This window comes from Epargyreus clarus, unplaced genomic scaffold (assembly GCF_041222505.1).
Source record: "Epargyreus clarus isolate Ecla_fem2 unplaced genomic scaffold, WU_Ecla_fem_2.2 ptg000007l, whole genome shotgun sequence".
Classification (NCBI taxonomy): domain Eukaryota; kingdom Metazoa; phylum Arthropoda; class Insecta; order Lepidoptera; family Hesperiidae; genus Epargyreus; species Epargyreus clarus.
This window is the reverse complement of record NW_027332215.1, coordinates 18193803-18214002: the sequence shown is the minus strand read 5'-3', so window position 1 is coordinate 18214002 and position 20200 is coordinate 18193803. Positions and strand designations below refer to the sequence as shown.

Below are 20200 nucleotides of genomic sequence, written 5' to 3'. Positions count from 1 at the left end.
TCACAATCAACTTGAGCAAGACTTACGATTTAGATTTGATTTTAAAACCGAAGTTTTTGACACTTCTATAAGCATTTTGAGTTTCGAGCAAGAGTTTGGATTTTACAAGATGCTCATATTTATCAAAATGATCAGTTAATTGTAATTATATTAATATATATTAATTAATATTAAAAAGGTAGTGAAATGTCTACACAAATTAGTTTGCTAAAAACCCTTATTTCTATAGTGGGCTTAAATTATTACCCATGTCTATATGTATATACATATATAGTCTGTATGTATATATATAGTCTCGCCACAAGTTATAAACATGCTTCAGCTAAGTAGTCATTTTAAATCATTTTTGCAAGTAAAACTGTGGCTGTGTTGATATTATTCTGAACCAAATATCTATAGTCATTATATTTGAATGCTACTATTAATATTGTATTAAACTTAGAACTAACAAGCTTAACCTAAACATAACAATGCACATTTAATTGTAATCAGTCCCGAAAAATCAGCATAAGGTACACTTAATGCACATTTTATTGCACTGAGTTCTGTAAGAAGTCCGTGGAACTGGCCTACCTAAGGCCAGTCCTCCAACACGTTGTTCACAGTATGCCAAGTCAGTCCATTGCCTGCAGGAGCGTGACCGGACGGCAAAAGCACATGCCTCCAAAAAGTACGTCCTTGAGTAAGTCCAAAGAAGAGTTTCCAGTTTTTTCTGCGACCGAAATCGTACGGATTCCGGAACTTACATTTCTGAGTCTTCCGCAACGTAGCGTTAATGTGTGCCTCTACGCTTGTTTCGCCTCTACCTATATTCTTCCCGTGCATTATGGTTAAGGTTCCGAGTGCCATGAACACGGATACGCATGTGACTGCGACAAAGATAACGGCTTTGCGCTTCCAGTGGTGTGCTGTGATGCGTTGTGCTTCAGTGATCGGGGGAACGGGCAAGATGTGCTCCCGGGGAGAATTGATGGAATCATACTCAACGATGACATCAACCGGTACGAGGGCCCCACTCTGATTGATCCTCACTGGATGCCCTATCAAGTCCGGATCATTGTTTGGGATGATGCCACCTGGAAATATATTTACGTAAATTATTATTGTTGGAAATATATAAGAATATGTACTTATAAAAATAAATAGAATTGTCTAATTTACGAATTTTCACATATCAATCCTAGTTCACTGACTCGACCACTGCCGCCAGACAGACTATGAACATAATAGAGAATTTGAGGAAAGATAATCGATTGACAAACAAATTATCCTATTTACGTAATGATAATACTGATAAACTAAGGTCTCATAATGTGCAGTTAATTTAAACAATGCCTATTTGTTACGTGCACTAAATCATGATATTAAATTCTAACACCGCCAAATTATTACCTGTATCGTTGACCCAAATCACTTGGTATCCCAGATCGATGCCGGCTATAATGACAAACGTGACTCCCGCGACCATATACACCATGTACAGGTAGAAGTGCCTCGCGTTGTAGTAGCCGACGCAGTTGTTCAGCCACGGACAATGGTGGTCCATGGCGAGGATGCAGCGATCACATACAGAACAGTGGTGAGTGCGAGGCGGCTTCGGCGATATGCATTTCTTACATATGCTCGCAGCCTCCGCTATCATAGTACCCTGTAATAATTACAATGTTAGTTGAATGTTATAAGTAGGAACTTAAAGGTGGTAGAACTCTGTGGTTCGACTCCAGCGAAACAACCGCCACACCTGTTACTGCCTAATAACCGTAGCGTTAAACCCTGTTGTGTTACGGTTTAGAGGACTTAGTATGGAAGACATACTTTTTTAAGGCATCCCAGCTTATACCTCAGGGGTAGCGGCGCACATGTGGGCGATCTCGGATAGAACTCTGTTCTTATCTAGGGGTTGATTTCAGAAGTCCATGGGCGGCAGCAAGCAAAAGCCTTACGACACTTACCATCACTGTGGACTGTACGTTACTTTAAGATTATAAAAAAACCCGCGTGAAATACATAAAGTGAACTGATTAACTTGAACTGAAAAGTGCACATTCAAATCATACTTTTAATAGGCAGATTAATTATAAAATATTACATTGAACTGGTTAAAAAGATGTTATAAATAAGTAAAGTTAAACTTACATGAGGTGGGTATCCAGGGGGCGTCACAACACCCTTGTAATAATGGAATAGAATGTTGAGCAGAAGCCAATTGCCGAAGACGACCAAGAAGACCGTAGTGTAAGGACATCGTTGCCACCAGTACGGCAAACCGACCCAGTAAGCCACAAATACAACAGCTGAGGTCAAAATACTGACGCAGAAAACAAAAACCTGAAATTACATTTAAAAGAAGTATTTTCGTGTTAAAAGTAAAGTGGAACGGTGTCGTCAACGATTTACCTACTTTAAATTCTACTCTTATTATAATAAATGTTTCCTATAGACCAATTACGCCAATTTTAATAGTTCATTTGAGATTGGAAAGACGGAAAGCCAGATCAAAAATAAAAATCATATATAAATGTTTGTACTCATATATGCTTTTACATGCTTTTACCCCTCTGCCTGTGTCTTTTATCGTTATACTAATAAAAAAATAACAGACCCCAAAAATGTTAATAAAGCGCATATGAATAATCAGTCGAAAGTTATTCGTATCAATCATAGATTAGTAAAGATTACTCACTCCTAACAAGAAAATGTACCCAGTTTTGAGAATTGAAATAGTTGCGTAATAAAGTTTGGCCACGTCTCCGTGCTAAATTGTCCCTAAAATACTTGAAATAATTATTTATTTATTACGTAAATTACGCAGTATTGGTTATTTATTCGAAAATTTTCTCTAAAAATGTTTTTATTTGTCAAGAATTCAAAAAAAGAACTTACTAAAATAAGCCGTTTGTGGCTTCATTCAATTTCAAGGCGGCGAAGTATCTTTACTAATCTATGGTATCAATACTTAAAATATGAATCGGGCAAGGGAAATTGGTTAAACAAAGTATCATACAATTTTATACCAACATATTTCTCTTACGATCTTTGGATCATGTTTCTCTTACGATCTTTGGATCACTGTTAAAGATGGCGCCGTACAGTGTTTCCATTTGATTGTGTAATGTATCTCAATATATTGATCTTTATCAGGAAACTCCCTTTAAAGTAACATTTTATCTAAATCTTAAATAGTTACAGTTTCAATAATAAACTGCTTGGGACATGCTCCGAAGTGCGGAAGCACAGAAGCACTAATATTTAATATATTAAAGGTTATTAACATACCGAAACGCAAAATTGTAAGTACCGCCAGTTGTAAATAGGCTTCAGGAGACTGTCATCAATATTGCAATACTTACATTTCCTATGTATTTCGTTTTCAAAGGTGCACTCTATCACAATAATCGAGTTAACCTTAAACGACAAATAAAATTAGGGCTTCGTGTATGTACAATGGCAACAGCGCTGTCGAAATATTTGCTGCAGTCCACACAAAGCAGGCGCCATAAAGTATTTCTGAATATTAAAAGATTTGAGACATATCTTAGCTTTAAGCTGGTCCAATAAAAACTTACCGAAATACTGTTTTCTATGTTATATATTTTCTGAACGTGTCTGGATTATTATTTATATGCGTAGAGATACAATCAGTCCATCGAACATATAGATATGTTGATAAAATCTTACTCTAACTATCATATAATGTAGACCTACATGATCAGCTTTCAAGTTCCTGCCTACATAACACTGAACCTGAAAACTGTGTGAATTATCCTGTTAGTTAAATATAAATCAATAACTACACGGCTAATATGTTTAATAGCAATTTATCACATTCAATAATATAATTAATACTCACAATTAAAGCAATGTGTGCATAACAACAAAATACATATGCCATGCAACTTGTTGTGAGTAATATTGGTGATCCTCAAAAACCATTTTATAGAAACATATGTAAACATTATTTATTCAAAATACAGATAGCCTATCACGATATCACATATGACATGAGTATTTCAGAGCTCTTGTTGCCCCATGAGTCAAATGTGTGTAATGCATCTCAAAAAAGTATCTTCATATTGTTCTTGAAGATGTCTATGTTTTTATTTAGTTGTGATATTTCAAATGAAATTGATAAGTATTAAAAATATTTTAATTACAATGCTGTTTTGTTTTATAACAATTATAGTAGGAATCCATTATGCGGGTAAAAGCTTTATAAATATAGCTAGAATATCTGCAGACCTAGCTATTATTAAACATTGATAATATATAATTGAGCTTTCCTTTATTTAAAACCCAATAGCAATATCTGGACTTACGTATAAAACGACCCTCTGAGTCCCCAGGATTGCACATCATCGGTGACCAGCATCAGGTAGAATCCCTGTTCCTTATGGAGTTACAGATATCCATGGGCGGCTGTGACCAATTACCAGTGGACTGCATGCTCGTATGCACATACATACTTTAAGCTTAGAGAAAAATCATATCTCAATATTTGAATATTAGTTGTATTATATTAACTTGATTATATATTAAGTGACTGTTTTTGACATCACAGAAGCCATTCACAACACAAATTGGAGCAGGTAAATTGACACTGATAGGTAACATCAAAGTGGGTGGGAAAATGCACATATGCCAATATTATACATATCATAAATTATAACAACAATAACGCAGATATTTTACAGTAGATGTTGGTTACACCTTATTAAAATTTTCATGGTATACACAGGCAGAAGAAACTTATCCTCAATATATTTAAAGTCGAAGGTCGTACTTAAAATTGACACAAATCTAGTGAGAGGCATTTTGGTTTTGTACTCCCTAAGAGGCCTGAAAAAAAGATGTATTGATGTAAATATTATAATATGTCATAAATGAAATTAAAATGTATTAATAATATTATGATTTTTATTTCAGCCCAACTTAGTCCCTTCTTGTAAGTCACTTATAAATCTTATATTTTCAATCATATATTACATACATACCTAAATATACTTTTAATGTAGTTCAATTATTAATGTTTGTAATAGGTATAATTACAGTGGCGTAAAACTTAGGCGACTAACCGACTGGGGTAAAATAGAGGGTTAGGTGTAGGTTGTTTGAAAGTCGTTTGAGTTTGAAGCAGACACTGAAATTTTGTATTTAATTCCTGAATAGAAATAATGAAACACTTATTACTTCATTTTTGGAAATTCTACATCTGCCTTTTTAGTGCAGTCAGGTTACTTTTATTATTCAAATTATATTACTTGATCATTATTAAATTTTATTAAATGTGTGAATTTCTAGCAAGGAAACCCTTGGTTTAAATTAGTTTTATTTCTTGAATGAAAACTATGGCATAAATGTATTGCACAAATTAATATAAAATTATGCTTTGTAATCAGGATGTGATATGGTAATGTAGTAATGTTCATCATCAACCCATTAATGTCCCACTGCTGGGCACGGTTCTCCTCTCATAATGAGAAGGATTAGGCCATAGTCCGCCAAGTGCGTTATTGGTAGACTTGACATACCTTTCGAGATTATTTTTTTTTTATAAATCTCTCAGGTATGCAGGTTTCCTCACAATGTTTTCCTTCACTGTTTAGCAAATGATAATTAATTTCTAATACGCACATAACGTTATGTTAGTTGTCATTAATTAATTAATCATGAATGCAAACAGTTGTTCAGGGTAACACTCGTCTATATTGACGATTGATAGTCCCTGAATATACATTTTTAATGATCTGGCCCACACTACATATGAACCGACAGACTGCATGGTTATATGGTACTACTACCATAAACAAATTTAATATCATTTAGTATCTTACCTTTCCCAAATAACTTGCAAAATTATCGACAAACCAAAATATAGGTTCTAGCAGAATATCAATTGCGTAACTCTGGTTCATATGTTCATTGTACGTGAGAGATCGGACGGTCAAAGCAGTTGCTTGCACTTTTCCCGAGATGTAATCTCTGCAAATAAAATACATTATATAATATTTACATACTATACAACAACAACAATCTTTTTGAAATATCAACAACCACACTATATAATTAGAATATATTGTAATTACAAGCAGGCAACCTCCTAATTTTTAGAAATGCATTACAACCAAAGCAATTCCCCTATGAAGTAATTGTTCAAGTACAATAAACCATGATAACTTAAATGGTGTTCTTGAATGCTGACAACTATCCCACTACTGGGCGTGAGTCACTTCTCAGTGGACTTGTTTGAAGGGCACGAAGTCAGGAACAGGAAATTATCAGGTTACAGGTGTAAATATTCACTGATATACAAATGATAATTTTCAAATACTCTCATAATGTTTAAAATGCCTAGGGCTTAAATCTCAGAGCCCCTAATTGAGTTCCAATTTAAAGGCTAACACCACTTTATTATAGGTAGATTTTATCGAACAACAATAGTTATGAAACCATTTAGTATTGTTAAATAGTTATTCTATCCTTAATTATTAAACTTGCTACACCTGGCTATGTGGCTGCGTGACGTAGTAGAGATTGGATTGAGACGCTCACAACATTCAAGACAATATTTCTTTAATATACCCTGTGTTAGATACTGTCATATAGGTGCAGTAGCTTAGGGGTTGAAACTACATTTCTAAATCGAGGAGACGGAAGTTTCAAATTCCAGCCTTCACTTGCTATGATTGTCAACGTAAACTTCAAACGGAAACATTTACATCTGAAAGGTATTAAAAAAATCTCAAAAATGCATGTGAAGATTAAGAATTCGAAATTGGCTAGCATGTTGGAGTTAGGCCTAAGCCCGTCTGACTCTGAGGGAAGACCCGTGCTCACAGATGTGCTAGACCCTTGAGATCCAAACTGGTGCACCTAGGAGAAGAACTCTACCTTGCCATACCCTTCAAACCAGAAAACACCAGCTTTAAACACTTCTGCTATTAGGCACAAATATTGTTCATAATTTAACTAAAGAACTTTCAGTATACATCCTACATTGTTTCGATCGTATTGATTTTATCTCTGAATATTTAAATGTGTCAAGTTATTAGGTATACATTTCTATAGTCGAAAACAACACAACGGATGCTACAGCATAGAATACATTCTATAATAGAAAAATATACTGGCAGAGCACATATATGGGTTTATTCAATTATTATTGAATTTAATTATATTATTACTATCATTGAATAAACCCATACAGATCAATATGGACACAATCAATCAAAGGTGTGTCAGGAATCATTTGACTCAGGATTAGAATAGGATCCCCATCATAGTAGCCATAAATTTATTACTACTGAGAATAAGATATTGATTTTCTTGCAAATCTTGGTCATCAAATTTTGACATTAAGTGCTCTAAGTGAAACAGGCATGGAATGGTAAGCCACCAATCACTGTCATGCCTACAAATAGCTTCCAGGTCTCTCCATGATTGATATTCAGAAAATGAAAAGCACTAAATGTCACTAGCAAAAATCGATATTTCATTCAAATGAAAATTCATCCTATAACTACTGTCTTTCTAAGTATTCTCATTTTTATCACTTGAAAAATATAGTATCATGATATATTCAATTACTTCTTGAGAATACCCTTTACTTTTTACTAGACTAATATACCAATAGAAAGAGAAATAAACTTAATAAATATATGTGGTACAGCTAATATCAATGTGAAAACGAAAAGTAATTTCAATTACATTATATTGCTAAATAAGTGGTTAATACTTCAACACTAAATATATACCAATTTAAATTATATTAATTAATACACCTTACCTTATTCTACTAAAACCCTCCCTCCAGCGGCAACGCCATTTAATAACTACCATTCTATTAAATATTTATATAGTAGGTTAACTGAAGTTAATGAATGTTAATTTTGCAATATAATTCATAACGATTGATTTGATTTGATTTCTTACATTGCATTTAATACAAAATAAAAAATATATATTAGAAAAATCAGTTTATTTTATATCATGATGGAATGGAATTATCAATTACTATTTTTTATTTATTTAGAATTTTGTATGGAAGGCCAAAGCCGCAGAATCACAGATAGTTAAAACTTAAAAGGATAAAATACTACTTTTCTAAATAATGTTTTTACCGCGTTGGCTTCTTGCCGTTCGGCCTAATAAAAGGGTGGACTAATTTTCTTTGCTTTGAGTTTGAACCTCTATTAACAGCTTACGAATATTATAAAAAATGTTTTATAAAACAATGAATTTCCATTTCAGAACGACGAAGTAGTAGTAGAAAAGTGTAAACGATGCGAGTACGGGCATATAAACAATCTATATATTTGGCTGTATTCGATACTCGCTATGGTGCTTGCCCGTTATACGCGAGGTGTAGGTTCTTCAGCGGATATTATGCATTATATCCAGCACGATCCAGGTAAATAGTATTTACTAAATACGTGTGTGGTGTATGTATATAGGTATTTGTATAATCTGAAAACCTCATGTGACATTAATCTATATCCATATATTACCATGTAAGTTGTAATCATGAAGTTATAGGTAAATATGGAGAACACACTTCGAATACCTACTTGAAGCAAAACCTATGTATCACCATCTCGCTCTCTGTGGGCAGACCCTCTCTGTCTAAGTAGGGTAACCTTTATTTATTTTTTCCAGGACATCGCTATAATTGTTGCTGTCCATTTATAGGTTTACAATAATATTTATATAATTATCTACATCTCATTATTACTAAGACCGAGCCCCTAAAGATTATAATATAGATCATGATAATTATGCATGCGTATAGTAAATTATGAAAGAAGCTGTTTGTTAAAGTGTGAAAGTTTAGATGTTTCTGGGTTTGTAAATTTGGCTGTTTGTCATTAGTCTAATCACGCAGAAAGTGCTGGGTCGACATGGACAGAATTTTTCGCGGAAATAGATCATGACCAGGACATAGGTTTAGTTACCGCGGCAATACGAAATGAATGACTGAGATCTGTGCGGGCGCGAGAAATAGACATCATTGTACACATCATTTTACAACAACTGGTACTAAGAGACCAACCCAGAAATTGCGAAAAAGAAATCGGATGTTTCGTTAATTTTGTTGAATAATGTAACATAATAAACAGCTATTTTTTTTACAAATTTCTGGGTTAGTCAGTGTTAAGGAGCAGGAGTGGTAAGGAGGGTGTTAAGGTGTTTTTTAACTCGTGTGCTATTTTTAATATTACGTATATATATTATACGGGAATATAATAGGAACGGCAATATATAAAAAAAAAAACAAAAACACTTTCCAAATTAAAATCATATATTATATATTTTTTTATTTATTATAAATGACTAAATATGATTGTTCTGTGTAGTTTCTGTCTCTTACCACGTAAATCTCGGAAAATATTTTCTTTGTGGCTCTTTAAGTGAGCACGTATACGCATTAAAAAAAACGAATGAGCTAATTGTTTAACTATCTTAGTTTCATGCAAATCATTACATTGAATGGAGTCCGTGATCGGATGGTTAAACATTTCCTGCAACAGAGGAGTAAAATATTGTGATACGACATTGATTAATTTGTTTTCTATGTTATTTTCTCCAAGTTGGCCCATCAATTTAGCTCGTTGAAAAATTTTGTCACAATATTTTACAATTTTGTAAGCTGCTACCGAAGGAAAATAAAGTTTGCCTCGGTTCACAAATGACGTAAATGAATTAAATTTATTTATAATCAAAGAATATGAATGACCTGTTGGCGGATTTTTAAGTGTTACTAAAGCATTATAACAATGTTCACAAGAAACGCGGGTAAAAATTTGTTTTACAATGTAACCAGTTATATAATATAAAATATTTTCCTGGTATGGACTAGTATGAAATGCGTCTAAATTTTGAAACACATTTTCAACATCTTCTTGATAGTCAGGTTCAACCCGAGGTAGAAACAAACTTTTCGGTTTATTGAAATCGAAGATGTGTGAAGTCTCAAAGCCATTTTCTACGCAGTTGGCATTGATACTCGGTTGAATAGAATGTCTGAACAACATCTTTCTCATTATATAGCGGAACTCGAGAGGACACGGGTTATCTTGTGCCCGACCGCGAGCCCTAATGCATGAAAAAAATATTTCTAAATTGTCTTGTGAACACTTGAAAGTTAACAAATATTTAATTGGATTTTGCTCCAGTGTACACAAATCATTAACAAGTAATGAGAAACTATGTATGTTCATTAAAAAACCCAGTAGAAAAGTTTTTCTAGGGTGGTTTAAAATACCTCTTCCATTTATTGTTAAGGATTTTAGATACGATTCAGTATCATTAAATATTGGTTCCCAATAACATTTGTTTTTCACCGACAGGGGAGACTTAGAACCTTTTCCGAAGGGAGACCTTGAATTCATAAGATCAAACACTCTATCGATCATGTGCAAGAACTCTGTAGTCGCTTTGCTATTTTTAAAGTCGGGATGACCACTAACCCTAAAAAAATCGATTGCATCAGCAACTGATGAACTAAGTACTTGCGCAGCAAGCCTAACATTCATTTTTTTGTTTTTATAATCAATATGTAAAGCGCTTAATTTATTGGCAAATTTTAACCCCTCTTTGCTTTGTATTTCGTGTAATTTTCGTATAAATTCAAACGATATATCGCCGGTATTTGACTTAATTTCAAAATCGGCCAACACATTTCTAGCGAGTTTTAGCATATGTGCAGCGTCCAGCAGACAGTAAATATTGCTCTTCCTGTTGGGATGTTGATAGTTTGAGTTTGACGCGTCACTTTCTGCTTCAGAATTTTAGTTTTTCTCTGAAGTATTTTTTCTTTATTAGATTTTATTTTCGCTTGTACGCCCCTACAAATCATCGCAGGAACGTGGTCTTCACTGCTGCTGACCTAAGAAAACAAGAAAACTTTGTGAAATCAGCACTATATGTTTATAATCCAGTTGACTGTTTTATTTAAATATTTAATAAATAATAGTTGTGCCGCGCGGTTATAGGGCTATAGTAGCGGTGCAATGCGGTATTGCTCCACTCCTAAAAGTCACAGCATGTTCTATCTCCCTAAAGAATTCAGTTGGCAAAAAAACTTCTCCGACAAATAATGTCGGATTAGAAAATTATTATAACTTTTCAAATAAAATAAAAAATATTTGCTCTTCAACTTTGTAATACTCGTATATTTATTTAAAAGACCAACCCTTCATGAGTAAGGAGGACTGACGCGCCAAACACATAGGGGCCTATCCATTAGCAAAAACAAATGATACAGTAAACATGAAGAAACGACTTCATGAGTAGGCAGAATTAACCGTCAAAAAAGGAGCTTCATGCTTATTGTTATAGTGACGGTTACCACATCGCATTAACGAGTTTAGGTATATGTAGTATTTAAAACGATTCATAATAATATATTATGTAATACATATAAATGGTATGTATTTAATATTAAGTAAAGGAAAGAGAACTTACAGTTAACTTGTTAAGATTGCTTATATTGCCAAGAACTTCCCGACACTGTATTTTACTGATATGGTCTTCAACATTGCAGCCAGCACGTTTAACTCCCATTTCCTTATGTGGAGAATTACTTTTATAAATAGTAGAACTAGTGCTTGGTACAGCCAGAGCAGCTGTTTGGACCATATACTCTTCATGTAATGTACTTGCTGTCTGAAAATTATAATATGGTTATGTATTTTACAAAATGTTGCCTTGTCATCATTAAACTTGAACTACCATTATTTCTAAATACTTATGTATAAGTAAAGGAAAGGGAAACTTACAGTTAACTTGTTAAGATTGCTTATATTTCCAAGAACTTCCCGACACTGTATTTTACTGAAATGGTCTTCAACATTGCAGCCAGCACTTTTAACTCCCATTTCCTTATGTGGAGAATTACTTTTATAAATAGTAGAACTAGTGCTTGGTACAGCCAAAGCAGCTGTTGGCACCATAGACTCTTCATGTAATGTACTTGATGTCTGAAAATTATAATATGATTATGTATTTTACAAAATGTTGCCTTTTGTCATAATTATATTTGAACTACCATTATTTATAAATACTTTATAAATGTATATGTAATATAGGTAATTAAATTAAGTGACATTTTTACCTTGACTGGTGATATTATTTGTTGATTTAATAATATAGTAGGAACTGCTGTTGATTTTAATCGTCTTGTTTTTAAATCATAATCTGTTTCTTGAAAATGCAAATTGCAAATCCTTGCGCTTTTATAGAACTTCATTTTCAATGGTACAATGGATAGCCACAATTTTTTTCGAGTATCATTTTGAGGAAATCTAAAAAATAACATATTTATGGTTTTAATGTTAACTTATTAACATATCAGAATAGTTATAAATAAAAATTTAATAAAAAGTAATATAAATAGTTATAATAATATATCAATCAATCTGCCTAGCCTTTACCCAACTATCTTGGGGTCGGCTTCCAGTCTAACCGGATGCAGCTGAATTGCATGGAGCGAATGCCTATCTGATCTCCACAACCCAGTAACTGGATAATACGATGCCCCTTGATAAGACTGGTTGTTAGACTTTTGGGCTTCTAACGACCCGTAATGACTGGCAAAGATCCACGATTTACAGACAGCCGGGAGCCCGAGACCAACGGCTTAACGTGCTTGCCGAGGCCCGGAGGATTCTCGGTGTGTAAAGATGGTCATGGTCACCCATCCACGGACGAACATCGGCAAGCGTAGCTTAACCTGATGGATCGACCCGTGTGGCTGGTATTACTTAGCCACGAGCTCCTTATTATATAATAAATTCAATATTATCTAAAAAAATAGTCTGCCTTAAGAATGGAGAAGAGTGTATGCAATAACTAAGTAACCTAGATAATTAGTTAAAACTGTTAAGGTCCTACGGTCTACGGAAAGTCCCAGATATATCCTCATTATGGTCACACTACTGCAATACTTCGTCATGTAAACAAAATAAATTAACTTCCAAAAAATCAATGAAATTCAATGTAAATGTATTTGATCTTGACATAGTTATCTTTTACAATTATTTTGAAAACACTGGTTAATCGATTTAGGAGGAAATTATGTGAAAATACAAAGAAATATGTTTACAATGATTCGATGTCAGAAATCAGGGTTTAAACACTTACGCGTGAAATTTTATATCACCATTTGGACACCACGTACTATCGCAACCACTCACAACACAACTTTGCACCATTTTTATTAACTATAACAATGTTTAACGCGAAAAATCTCAAACCAAGCTATGAACCGAAAAGTAAACAACCGCCATATTGCACGATTTATTTTGGCACATAGGGCCAATGTTGCCACATTACCGAATCCTTAAGAAATGGGATTATAATTCGTTGAATTGCCAACCCAGATATGCATACGTGACCTACGATTTTGGGATTTTCAATTGAACTAATCATAGTTCAAGTATTTATTTAAAGGTAAATTATTTGACAGTGTTTAACTTCTGGTTAGGCTATTGTGGTGACTAATTCTAAGAATTTTCTAGGAGATTTAAAGAAGAAGATAGCAATACTATAGTCCACACTAGAAAGAGAGGTCGGCCCACAGAAAGCGGGATGGAGATACGTAGGTATTTGCCTCAAGATTTTGTTCTAAGTCTGGCCTCCATATTTACCTATAACTTCATGGTTGTAATAACGGTCCAATGATGATATAATATAGAGATCGATTAATCATATATTACGTTTAATATACTTTCCACTCGTATAAATAAACAAATAGTTGCATTTAGTTTTATTCATGGAACAGAAAAAACAAGGTTTTATTATCTCATTAGTATTAATTTCTTCTTTAAATATTTATCGACATAAATTTCAATAAACATAAACATTATTCATGGTCCTCATTAGTCGTGTCATATTTTATAATGATGAAAGTACAATAAAGTAAGGCTGAAAGGCAAGAAGCCAAAGCCCTTTAACAAAAAAGCTATTTAACAAAAAAAATCGTGTCATATTGACAAATGACAACAATTTACACTATTGACAACTATTATCTGTTGACAACGAACTTGACTTGTCTGTATGAAAGGGCCTTATGGCGGCAAATTTGATACTGTATAATTTTACCTACTTGAGATAATATGTAATAGTGTATTTATTTTTATTGATAGAAATTTTGCAGTCGACTTATGTGGTTAACAAGTAACGTAATCATATTCACATTTACGATTATCAGCAATTATATAGTAAACGGGCACCCAGATTGTTTTGTAACCAGTATCCAAATAGAATCGCCTCTTGAATTCAGATTCATAGATCATAATTGTTGTATGCCTTAATATAAATAATAATGCTTTAGTACACTCTAGGAATATTCCGAAAGTATATATTTTGTAATATTTAAATATTATATTTATTTATATTATTATTATTACTTATCGTTTACGACTTATTGTTACGATTGTTCTACTCTAAAGGTGAAAAAAAAACTACCAAGAATCCAAATTGAGATTAATGTATTTATTTTGATATTACCACAATATTAGAATAATGATTATCATAATTAATTAAGAATGGCAGTCATATCGAAAGACATTATATTGACGTATAAAAGATGTTCACAGAATGCGAAATTTGTCTGAAAGCCTATATTTAAAATTACATTCAAGATGTGAAAATAATACAAGGAAACCCTTAATTTAATTGAAATTGCACTAGCGTGTCTAGTTATTTCGCTTTCTGTGTTAAGATAGGATTATGTATAAGAAAGGATTATACCATAAACACGTAGGTGATATAAAAAGTGTATTAGACATACAATAAATGTCCAAGCTTTAAAAAATATTTTTCCATATAAATTAAATTGATCACAGCGAACTTGTCAGCTTTGTTGAACTGTTTTATTTTACAACTATTATTACTTGACTTGCCCTTGAAACATATATTTACATAAAGCTTGGACATAATTTCTACGTTTTATTTAAAAGCTAAGTAACTTAAATTCTGAGATTACCTACAAAACCATCTGTTAACCACTGAGATCAAAATAACATTCTTAAAATGGGAATGGCATGGTGTTCCAGTTGTTCTGCAGTTAACTTCAGATATGCATAATTCCTATCATAAAAATGTTAGAAAATTAACTTAAAACTAGGTATATCTAGATTATGAACATTAATGGAATTATCATTATTACGGTGCTTACAGTCGTAAAATGTAGTTATGAAAACACTTGTCCAATATTTAACGGCACTGCATATTATGACGGATTTCTTTGTAAATTTTCTTTGAAAGTGTTGGGAAAATGTTAGCAGTAACTATTAGAGATATTAAGATTATAGACAAGTAGTATACTTATCCGTAATGTGTGATTATATTCTGACAATATCATATATTATTGCTTACTGTATTATATCTCACAAAGCCACGCCATACGATATAAAAATGGTGGCCAGTTGTGTACGATACGGAAAATATTTACGAAATTGACAAATTTCTATATATATTATGATAAAAATAAAATATTGGATTAAATAATATAATTGACCAGATGACAACATTTATGAACCTTTTTGGTAAGACATATTGCGATTGTAAAATATATATGAAAAACAAAACAAAGCTAAAAAATATGTTTATAATGCTACATACTCGTATTCTTCATATAATTATAAAATGCATCATACCTGTTACACTTTTTTTAAATATGTACCTATCAGTTACAACGTCTCAATAAATAAAACCTAAGTTTCATTGGGTGAGAAGTTGAATGCGTTTGGCCGCCATTTTAGGTGTTTCTTTTTCGGCGTGGTTTTAATGGAACAATAAAAATACAGTATGACAGTCACGACATTACGCGAATTCTTGCGTTTTCATACGATGCACCGAAAAGAAAATTGAATTTCTGTTGATTACTTTAAATATTTCGTTATAAATGATTTATTTCTTATGAAACTTGTAAAGATAATGAAGGAGTTTATACTATTACGTTATTTTACAACATGTTTCATTGTGAAAATAATATTAAATTTATCTGTATCACAAAGCAGGACCTGAAGGATTAAGTTCAGAATTGTACATAAAATATTCAATTCTTACAATAACTAAGGGCCAATATTTAGTGCAATATATTCTATTCCATCAATTTAATACATAACTACATTTTTTCCATAGCATGTATAAGTCACCTTTAGTATTAATTATAATAATTCCAAATAAAATAGTATTAATATTACCTTAAAACTGAACCGTCTGAAATACAAGATATACTTCCTAATGATTCCTTAATTAGAGTTTACTCATTTGCAAAAGAAATTAATTTCCATCGAGTTTTGATAAAACTACTAGGAGTACCTGTATTCGAATGCCCAATTTAAAGTGTTGTGCGACCCATAGGAGATATGTATAATTATACAACTTTTAGTAAGATATCGCAGGCATCGTAATTGTCACTAACATTTTTGGTTATACCAAGACTCTTTAAACAGTATCTGGAGTCTTTACTACGAAGTTTTTGCCTTATGTGTTTGATGACCCTGGAGATGTACATCTTAGCCAAACCATCGAATACTACATCAAAACATTTATAGCACACTAAAAGTTTGCTCTTTTATTTTTTATCATATATTTAGCGTTTAGTTTTTTTTAAAGAGGAAGAACCATAAATATGACTTGGGCCATCTACACGGTCTAAGACGACCCTAATAGTAAAGTAGTGACTCAGTAAAACCCCTATTGACAACATACATTTTAATAATATTGTATAGATTACAGAATTCTAGCTCACTAAATTAACTTAAAAGTTTCTCCATAAAACATTTATCACGAACACAACACACTGCTTAATTCTATTAAGATTATTTTGGAATATTATTATAAATATTCCTCCTTGAAATAATTTAAGATAATCTAAATACACATACAAAAGTACATACATAGTGTAATTGCATATTTTTATCCATTAAGATCACTACATACTTATGAATGACTACATATAATGATACAAGAATTTATCAGAAAGTCTCGTCTATAGTTGACGAACAATTAAAAGTACTTACTTTTAATATAAGAACAAGGAGTACAATAATTTCGAACCAGATTTTTCCAGGTGAAAAGTAGACCTAAAAATAAATTTGAAAGTATGAAACTTGACGTACTTCATTACGCATACCGCGATGAATAACGTATATGTAAACAGTTTGACCAGTGTCGCGAGATCATGAACAATTGTCTTATAGATCCCGATGTATTTTCCACTACTTAAAGGAATTGATACATTAAATTAAACTGGTAGTAGTAGTAGTGGTTGTGGTCATGCATTTTCAACGTTACTTTCACAAATCTATCCAGCATGGAAATTTGAAGGTGATCTAAGTCGGGTCGATCGGATGATGTAAATATTCATGCATTACAAATCCATAAAAAGTATACCTACATGCTCAGTATTTTAAATGCAATCTTTATTTTTTTTTTCACTTTCAAAATAGACGATCAACATATCTATCGTCCATAATAATATGTAAAAATACTAAAAAATATGAAAATATTAAAAAGGAATGTAAGCTCATTTTCTTTAATATTTTCCTGAATGAACATGTTTCTCATGAGTATTTTTGGTTATAAATATTGTCATTTAAACATAACAATTTTGTTCAATTTTTTAGTATTCAGTCCATTATGATGACAATGGGACACCAATCGTACGTTGATACATTAATATTGTACATTGAAATATTTTGGAATTCTACATTCTACAGTAAATTGTATAATATAAGTATTAAATAAAACTAACATAACCTATCCACTTTTATTCCGTGATACACTATTAAAACGCTATTTAATTTTAAGTTATTGTTTGATTAAAAAATCAAATTCCTAAATCACACTATTGACCCTGCAACAATGTTTAATTACCGAAGGTCCCCTATTTCTTAGTACACATTATTATTAAATATGGCAACATAATGTTTAATTTTTTTTCAACTGCATGCATATACAATACAATGCAACTTATGTACGTAAGTTTATTGATGACGGTGAGGGATATTTATTTTGAATTTTTATGTCAACATAGCCAGAGAAGTTCAATAGCTTATTTAAAAATATTAATTAATACTTAAATTATTATTACTTAACATATTATTTGATATTTACGCAAAGCATTACGTCAAAGAATAAGACGAATGTAAATAGCCTTAAGATGGTATTTTTGCTATTATGCTTTACGTAACCAATATCAAGAACCCGAAAATAAGTACATTTATTTAAAGTACTAAATACACATTGAAGCTACATTTGACGAGTTTATAATATATCGAGTCAAGTAAATATTTGTAAATTATTATAATAATGATGAAGGTAAAAAGATATGCATACGTATGTTCCTACAAGCGATTACATCAGATCAATTCCTACTCCTACGTTTAATTGGCAAGAATTGGAAGTAAGATGTCACATTCAGTTGCAACATAGTAAAGATACCTTTTATTGTTTAATTATAGTGCGTTACAAAGTAATAAATAGTACTACAATGTACCATTTATAAGATGAAAAGGTAAGACAATACGTGAGACACAATAATTAATCATTATTTAATTTAAATGCTTCCGCAAAAAAGCATTGGCACGCGACATTTATTTAAAAACCGGCCGAAGTACTAGTACCATTATAAATAAATTGGACTAAGGAACCTATCGTCATCAGATACCGCTATTTCTAGTATCCAAATAGTTAGAAGATTGGGACCAGTTCTAAGTTATAAAATAAATGTAAATATCCTCTTCGTAAAATTACATTTTTTTCGGTAATTACTAATTATTTTATATACCAACGTAACTAAAGTACACATCGGCTACATAATTATAAAAATACGGATAAATTTTAATTACTATTCTAAAACAGGACAGACAAATAAATCAATTTGAAGATGCCAAATAGTTAGCCGATTTTCTTTTACTTATTTGGAATAATGTAATTTTGCAAATATCAATTATAATCATTGTCGGTTTAGCCAAACCTATCATAACTGTATGAAATTTAGGAAATTATTATTGAATTAAATATAGTGTAGATAATGTCTAAGTGAAGTTCTGCTCAGAAACAGATGGTTCGCAAATCATTTTACTGTGTCGTGTAATCATTAAAAACTTACATCTAATTGGATACAGTCTCCCAAGAGAATTAATAAATAGTTAATATATTGAAATATATACAATAAAACATTTTCATGTTTTGTGTGCACTATTATTGTGTCATTTGGTAATCCTAGTTATATTGATCAAGTATAGAAAGCATACAGTATATAAAGATAAGGTAAAAGTGAATAATGTATATACCCAGATTAGGGCTAACGAACACACAATACTCACAATACTACGAATACATAGTAAACTGTTGGGTTTTTCACCTCTCACTCAGGTAAGTTTTGCTCTGTCGATGTGACTACGCTACATACTTATTGACGTATACAAACCAAGGTTCTACCGTTTAATAATATTAGTTATTGATGGTTTGTTGATGTTGTGTGTGGTCTTGTTAGCTCGGAAGCCTCAGCTAGTAGCGTATAGGATACAAACACGGGAGAGGCTTGAGTCGTCCATGTCATGCATTCCTCTCCAGCCATTCCTCGGTGCTGAGAGCTGTGCCGAGGTCGCACTCGGTGTTGCTGTTGTTGTTGAAAGCCACCGAATCCATCACCTCCAGAGTGCGGGTCACCGCCATCATGCGCTTGAGCAGGCTTCGAGTCGACAGTATTAGTATCTGTAAATAACAATTGATTGAATCATATCTATTAGTAGTGATCATATAGTAGTAGATTTATATTAAAACATGATTTTACAAAAGTAAGCCGACAGAGTAAACAGAAAGACAGGTGTTTATTATATTCATAAAACCTCCGAACCTATTATTGAAATAAAATTAAGATAAGTTTATAGTAAGGTATATCTAAACATAATTAATGTGGTAGGTATTCTTTAAAATTCCCTGTAAAATTTTAAGTGTCTATCTATTACGTTTTTTAAAAATAGAGCTCTGTGACGGACGGACGGACGCACAGACATAAACTTAGTAAAGTCCACGCCAAATTGCTAATCCGCTCCGAATATAAAAAACGAGTCGCGTCGCACTAGCAAATTGTAGGTACTAGCGGGACGAAGACAGCGCAGGATCCTTGCGGCACCCTCCGCTGCCCGCTCTTACCCACGGGTACATAGCTGCGCTAGTGTGCTCA

General features: G+C 32.4%; 3 protein-coding genes across 4 annotated transcripts in view; all 3 read right to left on the bottom strand.

Moving 5' to 3' along the window:
• Positions 1-118: 118 nt before the first annotated feature.
• Positions 119-8067, bottom strand: LOC140743582 (palmitoyltransferase ZDHHC16). Its single transcript, XM_073074981.1, has 5 exons — positions 7784-8067; positions 5832-5979; positions 2137-2328; positions 1393-1648; positions 119-1076 (listed from the first exon to the last, which is right to left on the bottom strand). The coding sequence occupies exons 1-5, from the start codon at positions 7834-7836 to the stop codon at positions 574-576; spliced, it is 1152 nt and encodes a 383-aa protein (XP_072931082.1). The 5' UTR covers positions 7837-8067; the 3' UTR covers positions 119-573.
• Positions 8068-9277: 1210 nt separating this feature from the next.
• On the bottom strand, positions 9278-13657 carry LOC140743581 (uncharacterized). The gene is made up of 5 exons (XM_073074980.1): positions 13138-13657; positions 12110-12299; positions 11775-11975; positions 11461-11661; positions 9278-10882 (listed from the first exon to the last, which is right to left on the bottom strand). The coding sequence occupies exons 1-5, from the start codon at positions 13206-13208 to the stop codon at positions 10688-10690; spliced, it is 858 nt and encodes a 285-aa protein (XP_072931081.1). The 5' UTR covers positions 13209-13657; the 3' UTR covers positions 9278-10687.
• Positions 13658-14469: 812 nt separating this feature from the next.
• The window catches only part of LOC140743580 (uncharacterized), a 35119-nt gene continuing 29388 nt past the window's right edge, over positions 14470-20200 (bottom strand). For both annotated transcript variants that reach the window (XM_073074978.1, XM_073074979.1), the window contains one exon: positions 14470-19728. In XM_073074978.1, the coding sequence (XP_072931079.1) occupies positions 19570-19728 (159 nt within the window). In that variant the 3' untranslated portion in view covers positions 14470-19569. The remainder of the gene's footprint in view (positions 19729-20200) is intronic.

Bases quoted from the DNA above. Each gene is read 5' to 3' on its own strand.
- LOC140743582 (XM_073074981.1), bottom strand. From the start codon at position 7,836: ATGGTAGTTATTAAATGGCGTTGCCGCTGGAGGGAGGGTTTTAGTAGA. The intron at 5,980-7,783 runs GTAAGGTGTATT...TTTTATTTGCAG, and splicing joins GAGGGTTTTAGTAGAATAAG to AGATTACATCTCGGGAAAAG. The intron at 1,649-2,136 runs GTAAGTTTAACT...TAATTATTACAG, and splicing joins CCCCTGGATACCCACCTCAT to GGTACTATGATAGCGGAGGC.
- LOC140743581 (XM_073074980.1), bottom strand. From the start codon at position 13,208: ATGGTGCAAAGTTGTGTTGTGAGTGGTTGCGATAGTACGTGGTGTCCA. The intron at 12,300-13,137 runs GTAAGTGTTTAA...GTTATTTTTTAG, and splicing joins GGTGATATAAAATTTCACGC to ATTTCCTCAAAATGATACTC. The intron at 11,662-11,774 runs GTAAGTTTCCCT...TATAATTTTCAG, and splicing joins GCAATCTTAACAAGTTAACT to ACAGCAAGTACATTACATGA.